Source organism: Fomitopsis serialis, assembly GCF_022376445.1.
Source record: "Fomitopsis serialis strain Sig1Antser10 chromosome Unknown B0H18scaffold_179, whole genome shotgun sequence".
In the NCBI taxonomy this organism is placed as follows: domain Eukaryota; kingdom Fungi; phylum Basidiomycota; class Agaricomycetes; order Polyporales; family Fomitopsidaceae; genus Fomitopsis; species Fomitopsis serialis.
In genome coordinates this window covers 19,949-36,075 of record NW_025955139.1, presented here as the reverse complement: position 1 = coordinate 36,075, position 16,127 = coordinate 19,949, and the positions used below count along the sequence as shown (strand labels likewise).

The window sequence follows — 16,127 nt, the reverse complement described above, 5'->3', positions numbered from 1 at the left end:
CTTCGTTGCGCTCCTGGCTGGTGCTGTGTCTGCCGAGGTCCTCGCCGTTGCGCGCGCACTCGTAGATTTTATCTACTATGCGCAACTTCAGTCGCACGATGACACGTCGCTTGCTCACCTGCAGGCGGCTCTCGATGCCTTCCATCGCCACAAGGATGTCTTCGTCAAGTTGGGGATCCGCGAGCACTTCAACATCCCGAAGATCCACTCGCTTCTCCATTACGTTGAGGCAATCCGGTCCCATGGCTCCTGCGACGGATACAACACCGAACTGCCTGAGCGCTTGCACATCGAACTCGCGAAGAACGCTTACCGTGCGAGCAACCATCGCGACTACGCCGAGCAGATGGTGACCTGGCTCGCTCGCCAGGAGGCCATCGACTTGCATACCGCGTACATCGCGTGGTTTCATGCGCTGCCCGCTCAAGATACAGTCGATCAGACAGACAGCGTGGAGACGGAGACCGAGTCAGCGTCCGACGACGAGCCGGAAGACGACACAGACTCACCGATGCTCTTAGATGATGACGATCCGACCGAGGGTGTGCACACATACAAGATTGCGACGCACTGCCCTCTTCCCAACCGGTCCCTGAACCACCTGCAACGCGAGCACGGAGCGAGCGAGTTCTTGCCTGCGCTGACGGAGTTTGTTCGTTCTGAGCTGCCCCGGTGCCAGCTGGAGCCAAACCGCATGGACCGATACGATGTCTTCAATGCAGTCTCAGTTAGCTATCCAGGTGACCCCCACGGCGACGTACCAGAGCATAGAGACCGTATTCGAGCAGTCGCAGCCAAACGAGGGAGAGGTCGGAAGCAACCCATGCCAGCGCACTTTGACACCGCCTTCATTATCGACGCAGACGCCCCAATCGATGGACTCGGACCACAAGACCCACGGTCTGTCAACGGTGAGTATTGTTGCACATGGACCGGAGAATAACTATTTGATTCTGCCGGACTTGCAGGCACGAGAGTCGCGCGTGTCCGCGCTATCTTCAACCTTCCAAAGCAGTTCGGATCACTGCCGCACCCTCTTGCGTACGTCGAGTGGTACACCCCACTGCGGCGCAAGGATCCAGAGACCAATCTATACTTGGTCTCTCGCTCCACTCGCAATGGCAAGCCTAACGCCAGTATTGTCAGCCTCGACAAGATCCGCCGCGCCGCCCATTTGATCCCAAAATATGGTAGGAAAATTAGCAGAGATCTCACCAAGGACAACGCGCTCGATGTCGCGACGGAGTTCTGGGTCAATTCGTACATCTCAGTCGATCTCAGGACAAGCCAACCTAGCTGAATTGTGTTAGTAGTAGGGAAACACGATTGTGTATTGCCTGGTTCATAATAGCAGTTTCTCGTCTCACCTCTGTTGGTAATCTGATCCAATGAAATCGAGTGTGGGACTCATTGGCTGGCGCGATGACTCATCCGGCGAGTGCGATGCTTTGGCTCGGGCTCAAGTCTGGGAGCCTCTTCGCCAAACATACAGATACTACAATTACTATTATCACTACGCCGGCACACCTTAAACTATTATCACTACAATGGAACTCGTCCTTGTATTCGCCAAGGTATGACTATCGACCCATATAACCTACCTATACACTACTATATACTACTATGGACGAGCAGATAGTAGACGCTGGCGTCTACAGCCACAATACTGCCTATTATGGCAATGTAGCTTGGGTGAGCGCTATCGCCCGAAAAGCTTTTTCCTGATGCAGTCCCTCCTGGGTGGACCCCGCCTTTTACGGTCTACATTGCAGACAACAAAGAAGATGCAGCTGTAAACGAGAAAACCTGGGCCCGTAGGCCGGGCTACCGGGTCTACACAGACGGGTCCGACATTGACGACGGAGTAGGTGCGTCTGCAGTACTTTACAGGCCAAACACTAGAGAACCCCAAGTCCTCCGCTACCATCTCGGCTCGGCAGCTCGACATACAGTCTACGAAGCAGAGATCGTGGGCCTAATCCTAGCGGCTCACCTCCTCATACAGGAGATCAGCGCGAGGGCCACTTCCTGTGCCGCCGACAACACCGCTTGCCTCCTTGCTGTGCAAAACCGGAAGCCGCACCCCGCCCATTACCTCATCGACATGCTCCTTCACGAGATTGACACCCTACTGCATCGCCATCCCGGCGTCAAACTCACGCTACGCTGGGTTCCTGGCCATCGCGACATCCCAGGCAATGAACGCGCTGACCAAGAGGCGAAGAAGGCGGCGCGAGGAGAGGGCAGCTCCCCTGCCCTCCTCCCGAGATGCCTATCAGAGCCCCTCCCCGCCAGCCTCTCGAAGGTAAGACAAATGCTCGCTGAGCAGTTCGCCAGCGCAGCGCGAGACGAATGGAAGCGCTCGGCGCGCTCCACAAAGATGGATCGCATTGACCCGGATCTCCCTTCTAAACGCTATATCAAACTAATGAACTCTCTTCCTCGAAGGCACGCCAGCCTCCTCATCCAGCTACGCACCGAACATGTCCCCTTACAAGCCCACCTCCACAAGATCACGAAAGCGGACTCGCCCACATGCCCCACATGTCACCTCGCACGAGAGACGGTACACCACTACTTATTGGAGTGCCCGTCGTACGACGAACAACGTGCACAGCTCGCTTTCACCCTCGGACCGGCCGCGAACTCTATCCAAACACTCCTCACCCATCCCCAAGCCATTCGACTTCTCTTCCGGTACATCCACGCAACAGGCCGCTTCGCGGCCACCTATGGCGACCTCGGTCTCGCCGACTGACCCACTTCCCTCCCCTCTCTTTGTTCCGCATGACCCTACTAGATTACCCTACTACAGGCCCGAGCTCCATTGTACTATACACCCGACTCTACCGATGCGCCAGAGAGAAAGCGAACAGTGCCTGCGACGGTCACAGTAGGAGCCGGGACGAGCGTTGCGATGCCGGGTCGCACCTGAGGGCGGCAGGTTGCAACAGTCAGCCCCGTGCACCTCGTTCGCGCCCAGCTTTGAGCCAGACCGCTCGTCCAGTCTGTTAGCCATATCGAACGTGTGTCGTCTCCCGGGCGGGAGTCCACTTCCTTCATACATAGACTCAACTCGTATATAGACCCAACCCCGCCGATCTCATTGCGCCCGCGTCTTCTGCTACTGTACATACACACTACTGCTACGGTCACTGCCTCGACACCCCACTCCACTCCACTCTCCTACTTTACAACCTCAAGCTCTCGCTTCGGCGATGAGCTCATGCTCAGCCTGATCCTTATAGAACATACCCGTACTTACTCGTAGAGCCAGAGTCTTGTCTACATAGGGCTAGGCCCTCGCGGACAATAAAAGGAATCAAAAAAGAAAAAAAAAAAAAGCTCACCAAGAGCGCCCTGTGTACTTCCGCGATACGCCACGGGTGGGCGCCAAGAGTCGCACATACTGAGCGCGATGGCGGCAAAAGCAGACTGGGAACCGTGACATCGCAAGTTGCCGCTTTCCCGAGTCACGAGCTGGCGTTCAGTGGACTCGGATGACCGACGCGCCAATCTGCGCGCTGCCATGCATACGTATCATGACTGCTAAACCCACCCAATCCGTGAAACACCAGATAACGGGGGCGAGCCCGGGCTGCGCTTGCGCTCTTGACTGGGACTGGTCGAGTCAAAGATTCAGGATATCGCATGCAACGTTCGTCGATGTGGGCGTTCGAAGCCAATCTTCGAAGGCGCTGTATAGTGCCTCCTAAAGGTTCACGAGAGGCTCGTCAGGACAGTCAAGAAGACTCTCAGAAGCCCGAGATTCAATACATTTTACTAGGAAACTACTTACCTTTATTCTGCCGCGACTTCGCTTGTCCGTTGCGATTGGTAACGAGAGCGTTGGAGCTCGAGATTCAAGTCCAAGCTGGCCATGGCTTGAGCGGCTCAGCCAGGCGCGGGGGTAGACGCGTGCGCAGCGTCCATGTTGCATTGTTCCGAGAGTAACATAGCGCGGGATAGGACGCCCGCCTGCCGCAGATAGCCGTCCAAAGATCTGAAGGAAGAGTGCCCTGAGTGGTACTCGTATACTCGCATCGTACGTATTCAGATCCACGCGCATGATCTCCCGGGAACGGGCGTCGCAGAAACGAAGCTGAGCTATAGCTTGAGCGCCGTAACGGCTGGTCCCTGAGGCGCCCTACTAGAAAGTCAGCACATGTACAGCGTTTATCAGCTCGTTCACTGACAGATTCAGGGACATAGGGAGGAGCATGGAAGCACACACCATGAGGCGTTGCACCAAACCGGTCAGAGGAATATGGCAATGGACGAGTGGTAGACGCGGCATTGCCTCGAGGCCTCAGGCAACAGTGTCAATCGATTAAGAGCTTACTAAGTTATGCGTTCCCGTTCAACTTCCGCCCGAGCAGGTCGCTGGATCAGCTGTAGGTAACTGTGCTTGGGGTTAGAGAGGGCAAATTTGGCACAACTGTAAGGCTTTCAGCACGTACATTATTGGCAGACGAGAGCATGATTGCTAGTTTTTTCATACGAGATCGTTAGTAGTTCGCTGGTGAGAGACAGAGCTATGATGCGAGCAATATAAAATAAAATACTGGGCAGTGCGCAGGGAGGCCGACGGAGAGAGCCGGGCCCGCCGATCGATCACGCGCAACCGCCGCCTGCCCGTTTAAGGAAACTGCCGACCACCGGCGGTCAAGCGCTGAGCCGACTCTCTTCATCCCTGTATTACTATCATGGCTGTTGACAGTGTGCACACTGTCTGTGGTGTGCTCCTCTCCGTCGCACACCTCTAGCGGAACCCCCCAGCAGCGTATCAGTTTGTCGGAGAGAAGGGAGCAGTCTCCAAGTCCAGCTAACCTCAAATCGGCCTCAGGCGACTAAGAAACCGGGCGGATACGCACTTGGCCCCTCAAAGTCGCGATGAAGCACACGCGGGGGAGGGGAAATAGTGCGAAGGGGCCTTCCGTCCCCCATGCATCTCCGTGCACCATCTACCAATGGAGGCCCCATGAGACGCGCCATCCACCGCCTCTGTGCGCTGGCGTCTGCCGGAAGCCGCATGGTCATCGGTGAGTACTTGAGTACCCACGTCAATCGCTTTGGTTTGGTTACCAAACGCATTCTCAACTGGATGGAACTGCTGTGCGATTGAACGCTATCCATGGGCCACTTGTCGCGCGGGCGGGAAGCGCCTACAATGGCGGTGAGGGTAGCCGAAGGTCAAGACGCCATCCTACGGATTCCTACCACGCCCGTCATTGAACATGCACTGATTGATCACTCTCTTCTTGACCTGGCGCGCATGGGCGGTCGAAATGTGGATAGAGTTCGCGCTCGTATCTGCCATCTTTCTGCTCATCAATGGCGATGCACTGCGATGGTCTATGTTCGTGGAAGCCTACGCCTGGTCGCTGGAGGTCTCCAGCGTCTTGTCGAGATCCACAGCGTGGAATTCTGGTGGTGCGAGACGGCAGACAGCGGAGAAGCATCATCAAATGCCTGCACAGGGGCAGCGTCACTTGCCCCGCGGACGTTTTCCGCGAGCGCCCTGCAGTGTGTTCTACTTCAATTTCGCGCGCAGATAATAGGGTGTGAGCCGACGGACGCATGCTCGTCTTGAATTCATTGACGCTGCTAGCGACGCGCCTATCTTCCTGTCGATCCGACATTCACTCTTCGTTGATATTTAGGATCGCGCGCGTCTCCATCACAAGAGAACCCCCTGCTTGATCGGCCGTTCACGAAGAAGCATCGGGACAAGATAGAGGAAGATATTGGAGAAGTGTTCACAACTTGTATCTGGGGTGCAGCGCGCCTCGCTAGAGACCGCAAGCGCGTATGTAGCAGCGCACCCCAACAACGTCGGCGAAGATTCGCGCGCGCTCTCTTGAGCGCCTGACGCTGGCCCCACGACCAGTACGTTCATCAGCAAACCTTGTATTATCCTTACCTCCCGGTAGGAATAATAAATGGTTCTGAGCATCCATGAGCGCTCAATTCACGGTCCATGCGCTTCCTGCCTGCCCGGCATATTTCTGAATCTATCTGTGATCGTGTTCGGCAGTTGGCCATTGGCGATACGCACCTGAAGGAGCATAGTTGGTTGATGCAAGTTCCAGGCGTCTTCCACCCACTGGCTATAAAGGTTGGGTGGGTCATGAAGCACCACATTAGTTACCCGTCGCCTGAGCCTCATCGAACAGTCCCTCAGACTTCATTGCTACTTGCTAGTTCCTCCCTGCAGGTATGAGCGATCACTCTCGTTCTAGGTAAGTGCGCCGTCGCCTTATCCTATGACACATCTGACGCAAGCATCGGTTGTCAGTGATCGATTCCCTACCAACCCTTTCCCTTTCGAAGTCGACTTCTCGCGTTTGAGTCCACGTACCTACCACATACATGGCCTACCCGTGACACAGCAGGCCCTCACCGGGCCGTATCAAATGTGTCCAGCTACCGGTATTCTTCCGGAACCGAAATACGATATCTCTGTTGGCAATGGGTCGAACCTCCCACAATACCATGGCCAGCCGGTATGTGTGTCTCCACAATCTCGCCGGAATACGTATCTGACCCGAAGTCTGGCTCAGGCAGATTACATATCATGGGTGCCACATTCGCCGGCGCCGCTAGCAGCGATGGATATGACACCCATACTCAACATAGGTAGTGATTCTTGCCGCGACGATCGTCCGCAACATGCCAGCCTAGAGGTTCCACACTCCTCACAGCTCAACAGCACTACCCCGGGCCCTGTAAGCTTCTACTACTTATTATGGGCCTGTCGAGTATTGAGAGCGCTTGTTCCTGCAGGTCGAAAGCGGATCCACCGTGAACAGGAACTCGATGATTTCGTTCCGTAGTACCAACGGTGGTAAAGCTTCCCGAGGACCCATTAGCCAGTCGGGACCTTCAGGCGCGGCTCTCAGTGCCGCCGATATGATGGTAAGGAGCACAGTCCATGACGCACGTAGGCGCTCCTCAAGCTTCGACTATAGCAGCTGCCTCCCGTGCCCGGAACGTTGACCGGCCCAGAACAAGCGGAAACGAGACGCTTTCACTGTCGATGGAACGGCTGCGGGGCGCGGATCGAGCGCACGAGGGCTGCCTTGGCTCTCCATCTCAGGGAGGTGCATCCCTCCGGCGTCAGCAACGAGGATGCCCGGGTACGCTGCCTGTGGAACGGATGTACGCGGGAATGCATGCTCATATGCAACCTACGCCGCCACGTCTTCGAGGTGCACGCCCGCGGCGTCGCAAGGAAGATCAAGTGCGAGAGGTGTGGGCAGGAGTTCACTCGGCGGGGATCGTTGCGGAGGCACCGGCTGGCTTCATGTGGACATGATGACCTGGGGATTTGAAGGTATGTAGGGCGTACACACTTGTTGCTCATGGGCTTACTGGCATGAATGTAGACGGTGGCCTGTGGAACGGCCCGCGGTAATCATTATAACACCTGTTGACCTCAAGCATCGTTCTCCTTGCTCTGGCTGTTTGGAATCTTTAGAACGGCTGCGCGCTCAGCCCGGCGGCCGATATGAAGTGTGTCTGGCTGGCCGCGGAAGGCGGTTGGAATACACCAAGGACACTGCGACGTCGGAAGGCTCCGAGACGTAGTTACCCCTGTCCCCTGCGAGCGTCAACCGGAGCCATGCGACTCAGAACGCCCACTGCATGTCTCTGCTTTGGGTAGTACTTCTCTTACTGTCCCATCCAATGAGAATACGTACTGAAGATTGGTACTCCTGGCAATCTGCGCCGCACGCAATTGATGTTAACGCTCGCATCAACCAGTGTCAAGATTGGCGCTCTGCGCGCGTTCTCGTCGACAAACGCCCCTTAACCTACAACCGGCAAGCCCAAGTGCGGCGCCAGTCTGCTCCGCACAAAGTCGTCGATGTCATGCAGCCGCACGCCCAACTTCAAGACGTGCTCGTCCGGGATCTCCTGCGCGCCGTACATCCCCATCTCGTTGTAGAGGTGAAGCATGATGTCGCGATCGGGTACATGCGTCGTCGGGAGAACCGTGTAGACGCACGACTTTCCCGTCACTGGAGGTCTGGGGTGTCAGCGCTGGGTGGCGGCGGTATCCAGGGAAGTACGCGCCTCTCTTGACGCTCTCGCAGATATCGAGCGGAGTGAGCCGCGCGTTGGCGCAGTAAAGGAACTTGTGGTTGAGCTCCGCATGCTCCGTACCCCAGTGGTCGAATACGGCCTTCGTGATAGCAGACAGGTCCTTCTCGACGTAGAGCATCGCGACTGAGACCTGGTCAGTACCGTCTCGCGCACATAAAGAAGGTGTACGTGCGTTCCGTAGTCTCCTTCACGATGGGCTGAAGGAACTCCACCTGGTCCTTGTCGCGGTGATACACCATGTGCGAGCGATAGACCATGTTCTCGTAGAAGTTGCCCGTGTAAAGGAAGGTCGCGGGAAGACCTGTCTCCTGGATGTACTGCGTGACGTGGTATTTCCCTGAGACGCCGCCATAAGGATGTATGCAAATAAGACATATGGAATCCCCCCACCCTCGTACACCTGGGAGACGAGCCTACCGCCAGAGAGAATGGCGGAGCTTGGTACCGTGCTCCACACGAAGCACCGCACACCGGCAGCTAAGGCGGCATCGACCAGGTTCTTGCCCTGCCTCTCCTCACTCTCTGGGTCATCCTTGATTTTCTGACGTCCAATCCGTCAACTAATGCAGTAGCGGTTCGGGTGAGGGTGACGTACGGGGTCATAGAAGTTCGTGACGCCGAACACGCCCCAACATCCTTGTAGCGCTTCATTGACGTCCGTCGGAACGGTGAGGTCCACCCGCACGACGTCCGCGCCCAGCGTCGCTAGTGCTTGTGCCGGGGCCGACGTAGGGTCTCTAGTCAGCGCCCGGACCACGTATTGTTCCGGGTTCCGTAGCAACAACTTGGCGACAGATCCTCCTGTGGTGACGCGAGATCAAGTTGAAACTCATCATATCCAGAGGGATACTGTGCGCACCTTGGTTCCCCGTCGCCCCGCAGACTGCTATCAGCTTCTTCGCAGCCATCCTTCATAACGAAACTAGGCTCTATCTTGCCGGAATCTCTCGAGGCGGTCGAGGGCTCACGCACCTTATAGCCCTTCTGAAACCTTCGCGAGTCCTCGGAATCTGTAATGAGTGTGCGAACAGATCAGCGAACAGATCTCCGTACATATACCAGGACCAGACACGTACCAAGTCGGTATGAAAGGGACTGCAAGCGGCCTGCTCCCGGTGAGCCGCTGTCAGGAGGCAAAGGGTATATGGGCATCAAGCGGTCGCACGCTCATGGGAATGCTGGTCGAAATGGTGATGCAAGGTTTGGTCAGCGAATAATCGCAGCCTGATGAGTCACAGGCCGATGTGATCGTAAGGCGCTAGGCCATCTAGTTCCACGATAGGGTCAAGGCCTGCTCCAGGCGGGCAGAAATTCGGAGATGGCCAATCACAACGGGCGCCGGCTCCACGGACCTACAGGTGTACACACCTATGTTCGTGTACGCAATTTCGTCCGAGTCGGACCCACCGGATCGACGACACCCGGTCTGCCGTTGGCAACGAATGACAGGAACAGGCGGCCGACGTCCACAAGACGTCCGTGTGGAGCATACATGTGCCGCCGGGATCAGTGCTCGGTGGTCGACATCATCCTGAGCAGTACATGCTTCTTTCCACGCTCGCGCAGACGTCGAGCGGCGCGAGTCGACCGTCGGCGCGGTACAGAAGCTGGTGGTTGGACTCGGCAGAACTTCCGGGTTCCCCTCCCAGTGGTCGAAGACGGCCTTTTCGATCGCCGATAAGTCCCGCTCGACGCAGAGTGCCGTGCCTGCGAGCTGGCGAGGGCTGTCTTGTGCACCAGAGACGGACACGCGGTCATAATGTGGTCCCCTTCACGATCCGATGAAGGAATTCCATCTAGTCCTTGTCGCGATGACACACCGTGTGCGAGCGATATTCCATGGTCTCGTAGGAGCTGCCCGGGTCGTTTCACCCGGGTGTATTGTGTGACGTGAGGATTCCCCCACGCACTGGCATGGCGGCAGAATCAATATCAATACGGGTATACGTAGCATCCCCCCACCCTCGTACCTGAGAAACAAGCTCCCCAGCAGAGAGAATCGAGGACTCAGAGCCCGATACTGTGCTCCGCACGAAGCACTGCACGCCGGCAGGGCAGCGTCGACCAGGGTGTAACCTTGCCTCTCCTCACTCCCCGGGCCGTCCTGGGTTTTCCGTCGTCGCTCGATCAGCACTCAGCGAAGCGGTCCCGGTCAAGATGCCTTACGGCGCCGCTGAACACGTCCCAACATCCGTCGAACCGGTGCGGTCCTTCGCCAGAGTTTGCACCGCGGCGGACGTGCGATCGGGCGGCGTGCTGTGCGTGGTCCTGCAGAATCAAGTTGGCGGCGGCGGCGGACGCCCTAAGATCGCGTGTGAAATTTGGATACAGATAGCCTGGTCGACGCTCAGAGGGATCATATGCACACCTAAGTCCCCGTCGCACCCGGGCCTCAAATGGCCATGAGTTTCTTCGCAGCCGTTACTGGTTCCTGATAGCGTAGCCAGGCTATAGCGTGTCAGAATCTCTTGGGACGTTATAGGACCCACGTAAGTACCGGCATACATGCCTCGGAATCTATATACAGATGTGTGAGTTGTTCCGCAAACAGATATCTGTGCGTGCGTGCGTCGCTGCCAGGCGCAGCACCGAGGCGTCTGTGGTGCCGCCAAGGATCGGCCTGCAACCGATTCGTTCTGGGTGAGCGTCAGGATGATGGAACTCGGGGCGGATGTGACTTCACTGGCATGTTGATGGTCGCACGCTCATGGGAACGCGATAGTCGGCCATTGGAGCCGAGGACAAACGGCATGGCACAGTGTGACCAGCGGAGACTCACATGGGCGCAGTGCGGTTCTAGGGGCGCGGAAAGACGCATAGGAACTAGAGGACGCTCGTAGTGTTGTACATCAGGCTCGAGATGTGGCGCGATGTCACAGAGTACCAGCGCCAAGTTACCGGGGAGCGACGGAGCGCGCGATCGCCGGCTCGGTGGACCTACAGGTTAACACGCCTGTAGACGATCAATACATTCGATCGGGAGGTTAGATAAGGATGCAGCGAACCTGCAGAAATAGCCTCCCCTTCTCGTTGCAACTACGCACACCTCAGCCGCTCTGACCCGACACACCACGCATATATCGATGACGCTCAGCCTACGGTTCGCCAGGGAATAACACGGCTGACCATCCTTGCTGGAACAGCAGAAGCCCATTGTGGGACTTGTTCAATTCAGATGACATCGATCAAGTCCGCGACAGCCTGGAGGAGCCCCCTGCTGACGACAGACCGGACACCATTCAGAACCGGCAAGCCGTACCGACTCCGGGCGCGGCAAAGTTTGCTGCGGTGTCGTGTATGGCATGTGTTGCCCACGAGAGTGGACACGCCCGGCCGGTGTGTGCGCTCTGCACGCTGTTGCTAAGCGTGCTGGCCGTTTGACTGTTGCTCGAACCGAGTATTGCGTGGGAGAGAGCACCCAGGCTGGGAGCAACCGGGAACTGAGGCGGTGGAGCGTCCTACGGGACCGTCTGGCGTCAAGAACTCGATCGTGCGAACGGCAGCCTGCACGAGCAGTCGTACGTGGTCACGGAGCACCGACTACGGCAGCATCGAAGGACGAGCTTGGGTTAGGGGTGACTCAGCTCGGAGGAGACGCACCGACGCGGAGTCCTGTGTCATAGCCTCGATGTTCTACGCCTCGCACGTCTCGCGGACAGAGGAGCCTCGCGCTCGAGCAGGCTGTGGAGGACGTGGAGCAACCCTAATGAACCCGAGGGAGTGGATCGGTGCCTGGCCGGTGGCTGGGTCGCGGTGGCGCTGATCGCGATCAGATCTCACGCTCTGCCTCCGCGTCCGCAGTCCGCCACGACGCTCGACCCAGCGCAGGTCTGTGGCCTGCTGTCGTCGCCCAGCACGTGCCCTACTTCGATTCCTACGCCAGCCTCCGTGCCATGGACTGCCCCTAGCCGCTCGTTCACACCGGTCACGCCTGTCGGCCTCGTTTGCAATCCGCCTACTCCGCGCGACGCCTGCTTGAGGCCGCCGTCTTCAGCCTCTGCCCTCCACTTTCACTTGTCTGGCACAAGTCCGCGTCCTCCCTGTGCTCTCGCCAGCTCCGACACTCCTTCGATCCGTCTCAGTCTCCCTGCTGGCAGGCCTTCGCTTCGCGACTTCCACTCCGCCAGCATGGCTTTCCACCTCCACCCGATGCTTTCCCTCGTCGCAGGACGCAACGTCGACCCACCCCGCCCCATCCTCAGGAGCTCGCAGATGGCGTACCCGTCCGCCCCCGTCCGCGACCTCGGCCCGCGCGCCCTCCAGAGGCTCGCGACCCTCAAGCGCGAGGAGCAGGAGCAGGACCGCGAGGACCTCGAGGATCTCAAGATGACCGAGGTGCGTGCGGCCTTCCGGTGCTGACGTAGAGACGCTTACACCGGCGCCCCGCAGGAGCAACGCCTCCTCCTCGAGCGCTCCTTCGCGTCCGTCAGGTTCGAGCCCGCCGACCTCGACGGCCTCACGTGGGCCGCGCCCGCCGCGCAATGCATGCTCTCCAACTGGGTACGTCCTCCCTGCGTCCGTCCCGCGTCACCCGCCGCCACCCCGCCTGACGCGCCCGCGCAGTACAGGTCCCAGGTCCTCGCCGTCCGCCAGCAGTACGGCCTGCCCAGCGACGACTCCCCGCCCCTGCCCACCGTCGACCGCGGTGCCGACGACGCCGACGCCGACGCGGAGCCGCCCCTCTCCCCCGCGAGCGACCAGACGATCATCGACGTCGCCGTCGAGCCCCCCAGCCCGCCCCCCACCGCCCGCGCGCACCGCTCCTTCCGCGCGCGCCTCCCGCTCGTCTGGGCCCCGCTCGCGCTCCCCGACCACACGCAGGCCCTCCCCCCCGGCGACGCGCACATGCCCCTGTCCCCCGGGAGGCGGCACCCCTGGTCCGTCCGCGCGCACCCCCACGGCCGCCGCACGCCCACCCACCGCGTGTTCAGCCTGCCCACGCGCGCGGGCCCCAAGCCGCCCGTCCGCGAGCTGCCCGGCCCCCCGCGCCCGCCCGTCGCGCCCTCCGCCCCGCTGCCGATGCCGATGCCCGACAGCCCCACGCTGGGCCTCGCACCCGCCCCGCAGCGCAGAGTGCAGACAGCGGGCAAGGACCGCGTGGTCAGCCTGCCCGTGCAGCTGGGCGGCGTCCCGGTCCCGCCCCCGCTCGAGCGCACGCTGAGCGCGTGCCCGGAGGGCTGCGTCTCGCCGGACGGGTCGCCCACGCTTGGCCTGCGCGCACGTGCGCTCCGTGCTCGCGAGCTCGCGAAGTCGACTGACAAGCTCGGGGCAGGGACAGCGAAGATCGCATCCACCACGACCGCGCTCTCCGCGGGCGCGCGTCGGCCGAGCCATCGCCCTGCTCCCTCCTCGGACATCTCGACGAAGCTCGCGGGGCTGCGGATCGCCATGCCCCTGCCGCTGCCCCTCCCTGGACGGCAGCTGAGCGTGTGGGGCGGCGAGGTCACCCCTGAGGACAAGGTCCCGCCGCCGCCGCTGATGCGCATGAGCTCTGCGCTGGGGTGCACCCGCGCGGAGCTGGGGAACACGGACGGCGCGGAGGCGGGCGACGCGGAGGGGATGCCGATGCCGGGGGGGCTGTCCCCGGCGCTGCGCTGGTGATCGCTGATGTCGGCGATGTATGTACGTGCGGCGGGTGGCGGTCGGTGGGTGTGCTGTGTGCATAGTAGCGAATGCGGATGATGATTACAGGGTTGTGTTGCGGCTGACCGTCTCTCAGCCAGTCTGGATCCGGGCGCATAGTGCAGTAGCTCGTCACTGCGAAGCTCACACAGACGTGCGTCGTACTCGCGGTCTGCCTCGGACTCGGAGAGACCAGCTCGATTTATGGTGAGTCGGGGGAGCTGACACCGCCGGGATCGAAACCCGGGCGGCGCGAGGCCGCCCGAGTCGGGATCTGCCATGCGCCGGTCGACTCGGGTTGACGGGAATTTGGAAGCGCGGCTCACGGGAGAAGGAGCCATTCAGTGGCCGCGGTGTGGGCGCCAGAACGACTTGTTCACCGGCAGGCGCGGGCACCGATCAAGACAGCATCACCCGTGTCTTGTTCCTGGCGGGGCGGCGACCACAAAGCGGTGCACCGAGCGTTCCCGCTCCCCACGAATTTGATGGAAACATAAGTAACGGTACCGTGCCCTGGGGAACGGGAAGACACTGCGCAGGCGCGGGGTTTGGGTTTCGACTCAATATGTACGGTGCAGCTGCTACGTTTATGGGTTTGTTAGCGTCTTGCAATGTCAGATCACACCCTGTCATTTCCCCAGGTCTCGTACGCATCCGACGGGAGTACGTACGTAGGTCGCTCCCCACCACCGCACACGTTCGGGAATTGTGCCGTGGTGACCGGGCGCGTATGAGACCAACATTGATCCTCGGGCCACAGCTGATCTGCCAATCCCATGGAATCCAGACGGCGCTCACCTGAGTTGTGCTGGGCGGTCGAAGGGTGTCTCAGCGCAACGTGGACAGTGACCTGAGCACCATCACCGATATCCGCGGTCGACCGCACAGCGCTAGCCGATGCAGTATATAATCGCAGACACCCCGGGATGGCCCCTCAGCTCCGTCTTCTCCTTCGAAGCTCACTGACAGCGAGTGCACTGGTTGGTACGTACCCCGCGATGCCATTCACGCAGGCACCGACGCTGACCATAGTCCTTACCCGCTGTCGACGACCAGCCTTGCTCGATTCCTTCACGTACAGCTGAACGCCTACCGCCCTTCTAACGACCACCTCCACCCTAACCTCATCCCGTCTTCTCACCGTACTCGCTCAGTATGCGTTTCTCAAGCTTCCTCCCTCTTGCCGTCCTCGCCGCGGCCGCTTCTGTTGCGGTAGCACATCCAGTTGATGAATACATGCTCGAGTACGTCGCCCATATGTCCTCACCTCGATCCACGACTGACCATATCACCCCTCCTCTAGGTCCCGCAGCGACGCTGACATGTCCTTGTCCGCGCGCGACCTCCAGCTCCTCGACTACCTCGTAGCCCGGAGCGACGCCGACCTCTCCCTCTCCGCGCGCGACACCCTCGACATCGTCGACCTCCTCCGCCGGGAGTACCTCGCGCCCGAGCTCGTCGCGCGGAACGAGTTCGACCAGCCGCAGCGCGAGCACTACCGGACGCACGAGGAGTACGAGAAGGCGTTCATCCAGTGGAACCGCCGGAACCGCAAGATGCAGAAGTCCATCAAGAAGGCGACCGCCGCGCACACCACGCCGCTCGCCCAGCCGCAGCGCGAGCACTACGCGACGCACGCGGAGTACGAGAAGGCGTTCCTCAAGTGGAACGCGCAGAACAGGAAGTTCGACAAGTCGTACAAGAAGGCGACCGACGCGAATGCCAAGAAGTACCAGCAACAGAGCGGCGGGTCGAAGCCTGGGATCATAGGGAAGATCTTTGGGAAGAAGCAGTAGGGGACGTAGCTGAGAGGCGGGATCGGCCGGGGGGTTCGCCTTCCTCGACTTGGTGGGCTGTTTGCTGTACCTCACTGGCGACTGCAGATGAGACTTCATACAAGGATATCGTCCGAACGTCGGAGCCTGTGCTGAAACGTGACGTACGTACGTGCTGGTCGAAACCTGGACTCCGAGTACTTGGTGTGTCCAGACATGCTGCGATGGCAGTCGTGCGCGGTGTCTCGATGAAGTGTGCCCTTCTCGAGAGGCATCCTAACTCCGTTCAATTCACCCCGTATACAGAATGTCGGCGCGACGTGCAGACCAGCTAATAGATGGGAAAGGTTCCATCCAAAGCACCCGCATGGCCCAGCGACTCACTGCGGTTCTCAGAGAGTACGGACGTCTATGAGTAAACCAAAATGCGATGTAATTGTAGCGACTACGCACCTACACACTCTGCGCGCGTTCTCGCTGACAAGATACCTCCCATCGTACAGCCGGCAAGCCCGAGTGCGTTGCCAGTCTTCTCTGTACACAGTCGTCAATATTACGCAGCCGCCCGCCCAACTTCAAGATGCTCTTGTCCAGGATCTCCTTCGAGCCCGGGTCGTACAT

At 59.4% G+C, this 16,127-nt stretch overlaps 4 protein-coding genes across 4 annotated transcripts; 2 read left to right on the top strand and 2 right to left on the bottom strand.

Annotated features, from left to right (window-relative positions):
* Positions 1 to 707: 707 nt before the first annotated feature.
* B0H18DRAFT_960184 (uncharacterized protein) lies at positions 708 to 1,300 on the top strand (the record flags this gene model as incomplete). Its single annotated transcript, XM_048042925.1, has 2 exons — positions 708 to 900; positions 969 to 1,300. The coding sequence occupies 2 exons, from the start codon at positions 708 to 710 to the stop codon at positions 1,298 to 1,300; spliced, it is 525 nt and encodes a 174-aa protein (XP_047886150.1).
* Positions 1,301 to 6,182: 4,882 nt separating this feature from the next.
* B0H18DRAFT_1047753 (uncharacterized protein) lies at positions 6,183 to 7,708 on the top strand. Its single transcript, XM_048030852.1, has 5 exons — positions 6,183 to 6,506; positions 6,564 to 6,728; positions 6,787 to 6,918; positions 6,972 to 7,336; positions 7,388 to 7,708. The coding sequence occupies exons 1-4, from the start codon at positions 6,267 to 6,269 to the stop codon at positions 7,332 to 7,334; spliced, it is 900 nt and encodes a 299-aa protein (XP_047886149.1). The 5' UTR covers positions 6,183 to 6,266; the 3' UTR covers positions 7,335 to 7,336; positions 7,388 to 7,708.
* Positions 7,709 to 7,812: 104 nt separating this feature from the next.
* Positions 7,813 to 9,017, bottom strand: B0H18DRAFT_1087988 (NAD-P-binding protein; the record flags this gene model as incomplete). The annotated part of the gene is made up of 6 exons (XM_048032219.1): positions 7,813 to 8,024; positions 8,080 to 8,232; positions 8,282 to 8,446; positions 8,500 to 8,650; positions 8,705 to 8,910; positions 8,969 to 9,017. 6 exons carry the CDS (start codon positions 9,015 to 9,017, stop codon positions 7,813 to 7,815), a joined length of 936 nt encoding a protein of 311 aa, XP_047886148.1.
* A 2,823-nt stretch (positions 9,018 to 11,840) lies between these two features.
* Positions 11,841 to 13,059, bottom strand: B0H18DRAFT_1047748 (uncharacterized protein). Its single transcript, XM_048030851.1, has 3 exons — positions 12,673 to 13,059; positions 12,499 to 12,609; positions 11,841 to 12,444 (listed from the first exon to the last, which is right to left on the bottom strand). Exons 1-3 carry the CDS (start codon positions 12,954 to 12,956, stop codon positions 12,120 to 12,122), a joined length of 720 nt encoding a protein of 239 aa, XP_047886147.1. The 5' UTR covers positions 12,957 to 13,059; the 3' UTR covers positions 11,841 to 12,119.
* Between the last annotated feature and the right edge of the window lie 3,068 nt (positions 13,060 to 16,127).

What these genes read in the sequence shown, in the direction of transcription:
- B0H18DRAFT_1047748 (XM_048030851.1), bottom strand. Translation starts at nt 12,956, where the DNA reads ATGTGCGCGTCGCCGGGGGGGAGGGCCTGCGTGTGGTCGGGGAGCGCG. An exon ending in GCGAGGACCTGGGACCTGTA is followed by an intron (nt 12,610 to 12,672) that starts CTGCGCGGGCGC and finishes GGGAGGACGTAC; the next exon opens with CCAGTTGGAGAGCATGCATT. An exon ending in TCGAGGAGGAGGCGTTGCTC is followed by an intron (nt 12,445 to 12,498) that starts CTGCGGGGCGCC and finishes GGCCGCACGCAC; the next exon opens with CTCGGTCATCTTGAGATCCT.
- B0H18DRAFT_1047753 (XM_048030852.1), top strand. Translation starts at nt 6,267, where the DNA reads ATGACACATCTGACGCAAGCATCGGTTGTCAGTGATCGATTCCCTACC. An exon ending in CACAATACCATGGCCAGCCG is followed by an intron (nt 6,507 to 6,563) that starts GTATGTGTGTCT and finishes AGTCTGGCTCAG; the next exon opens with GCAGATTACATATCATGGGT. An exon ending in ACAGCACTACCCCGGGCCCT is followed by an intron (nt 6,729 to 6,786) that starts GTAAGCTTCTAC and finishes TTGTTCCTGCAG; the next exon opens with GTCGAAAGCGGATCCACCGT.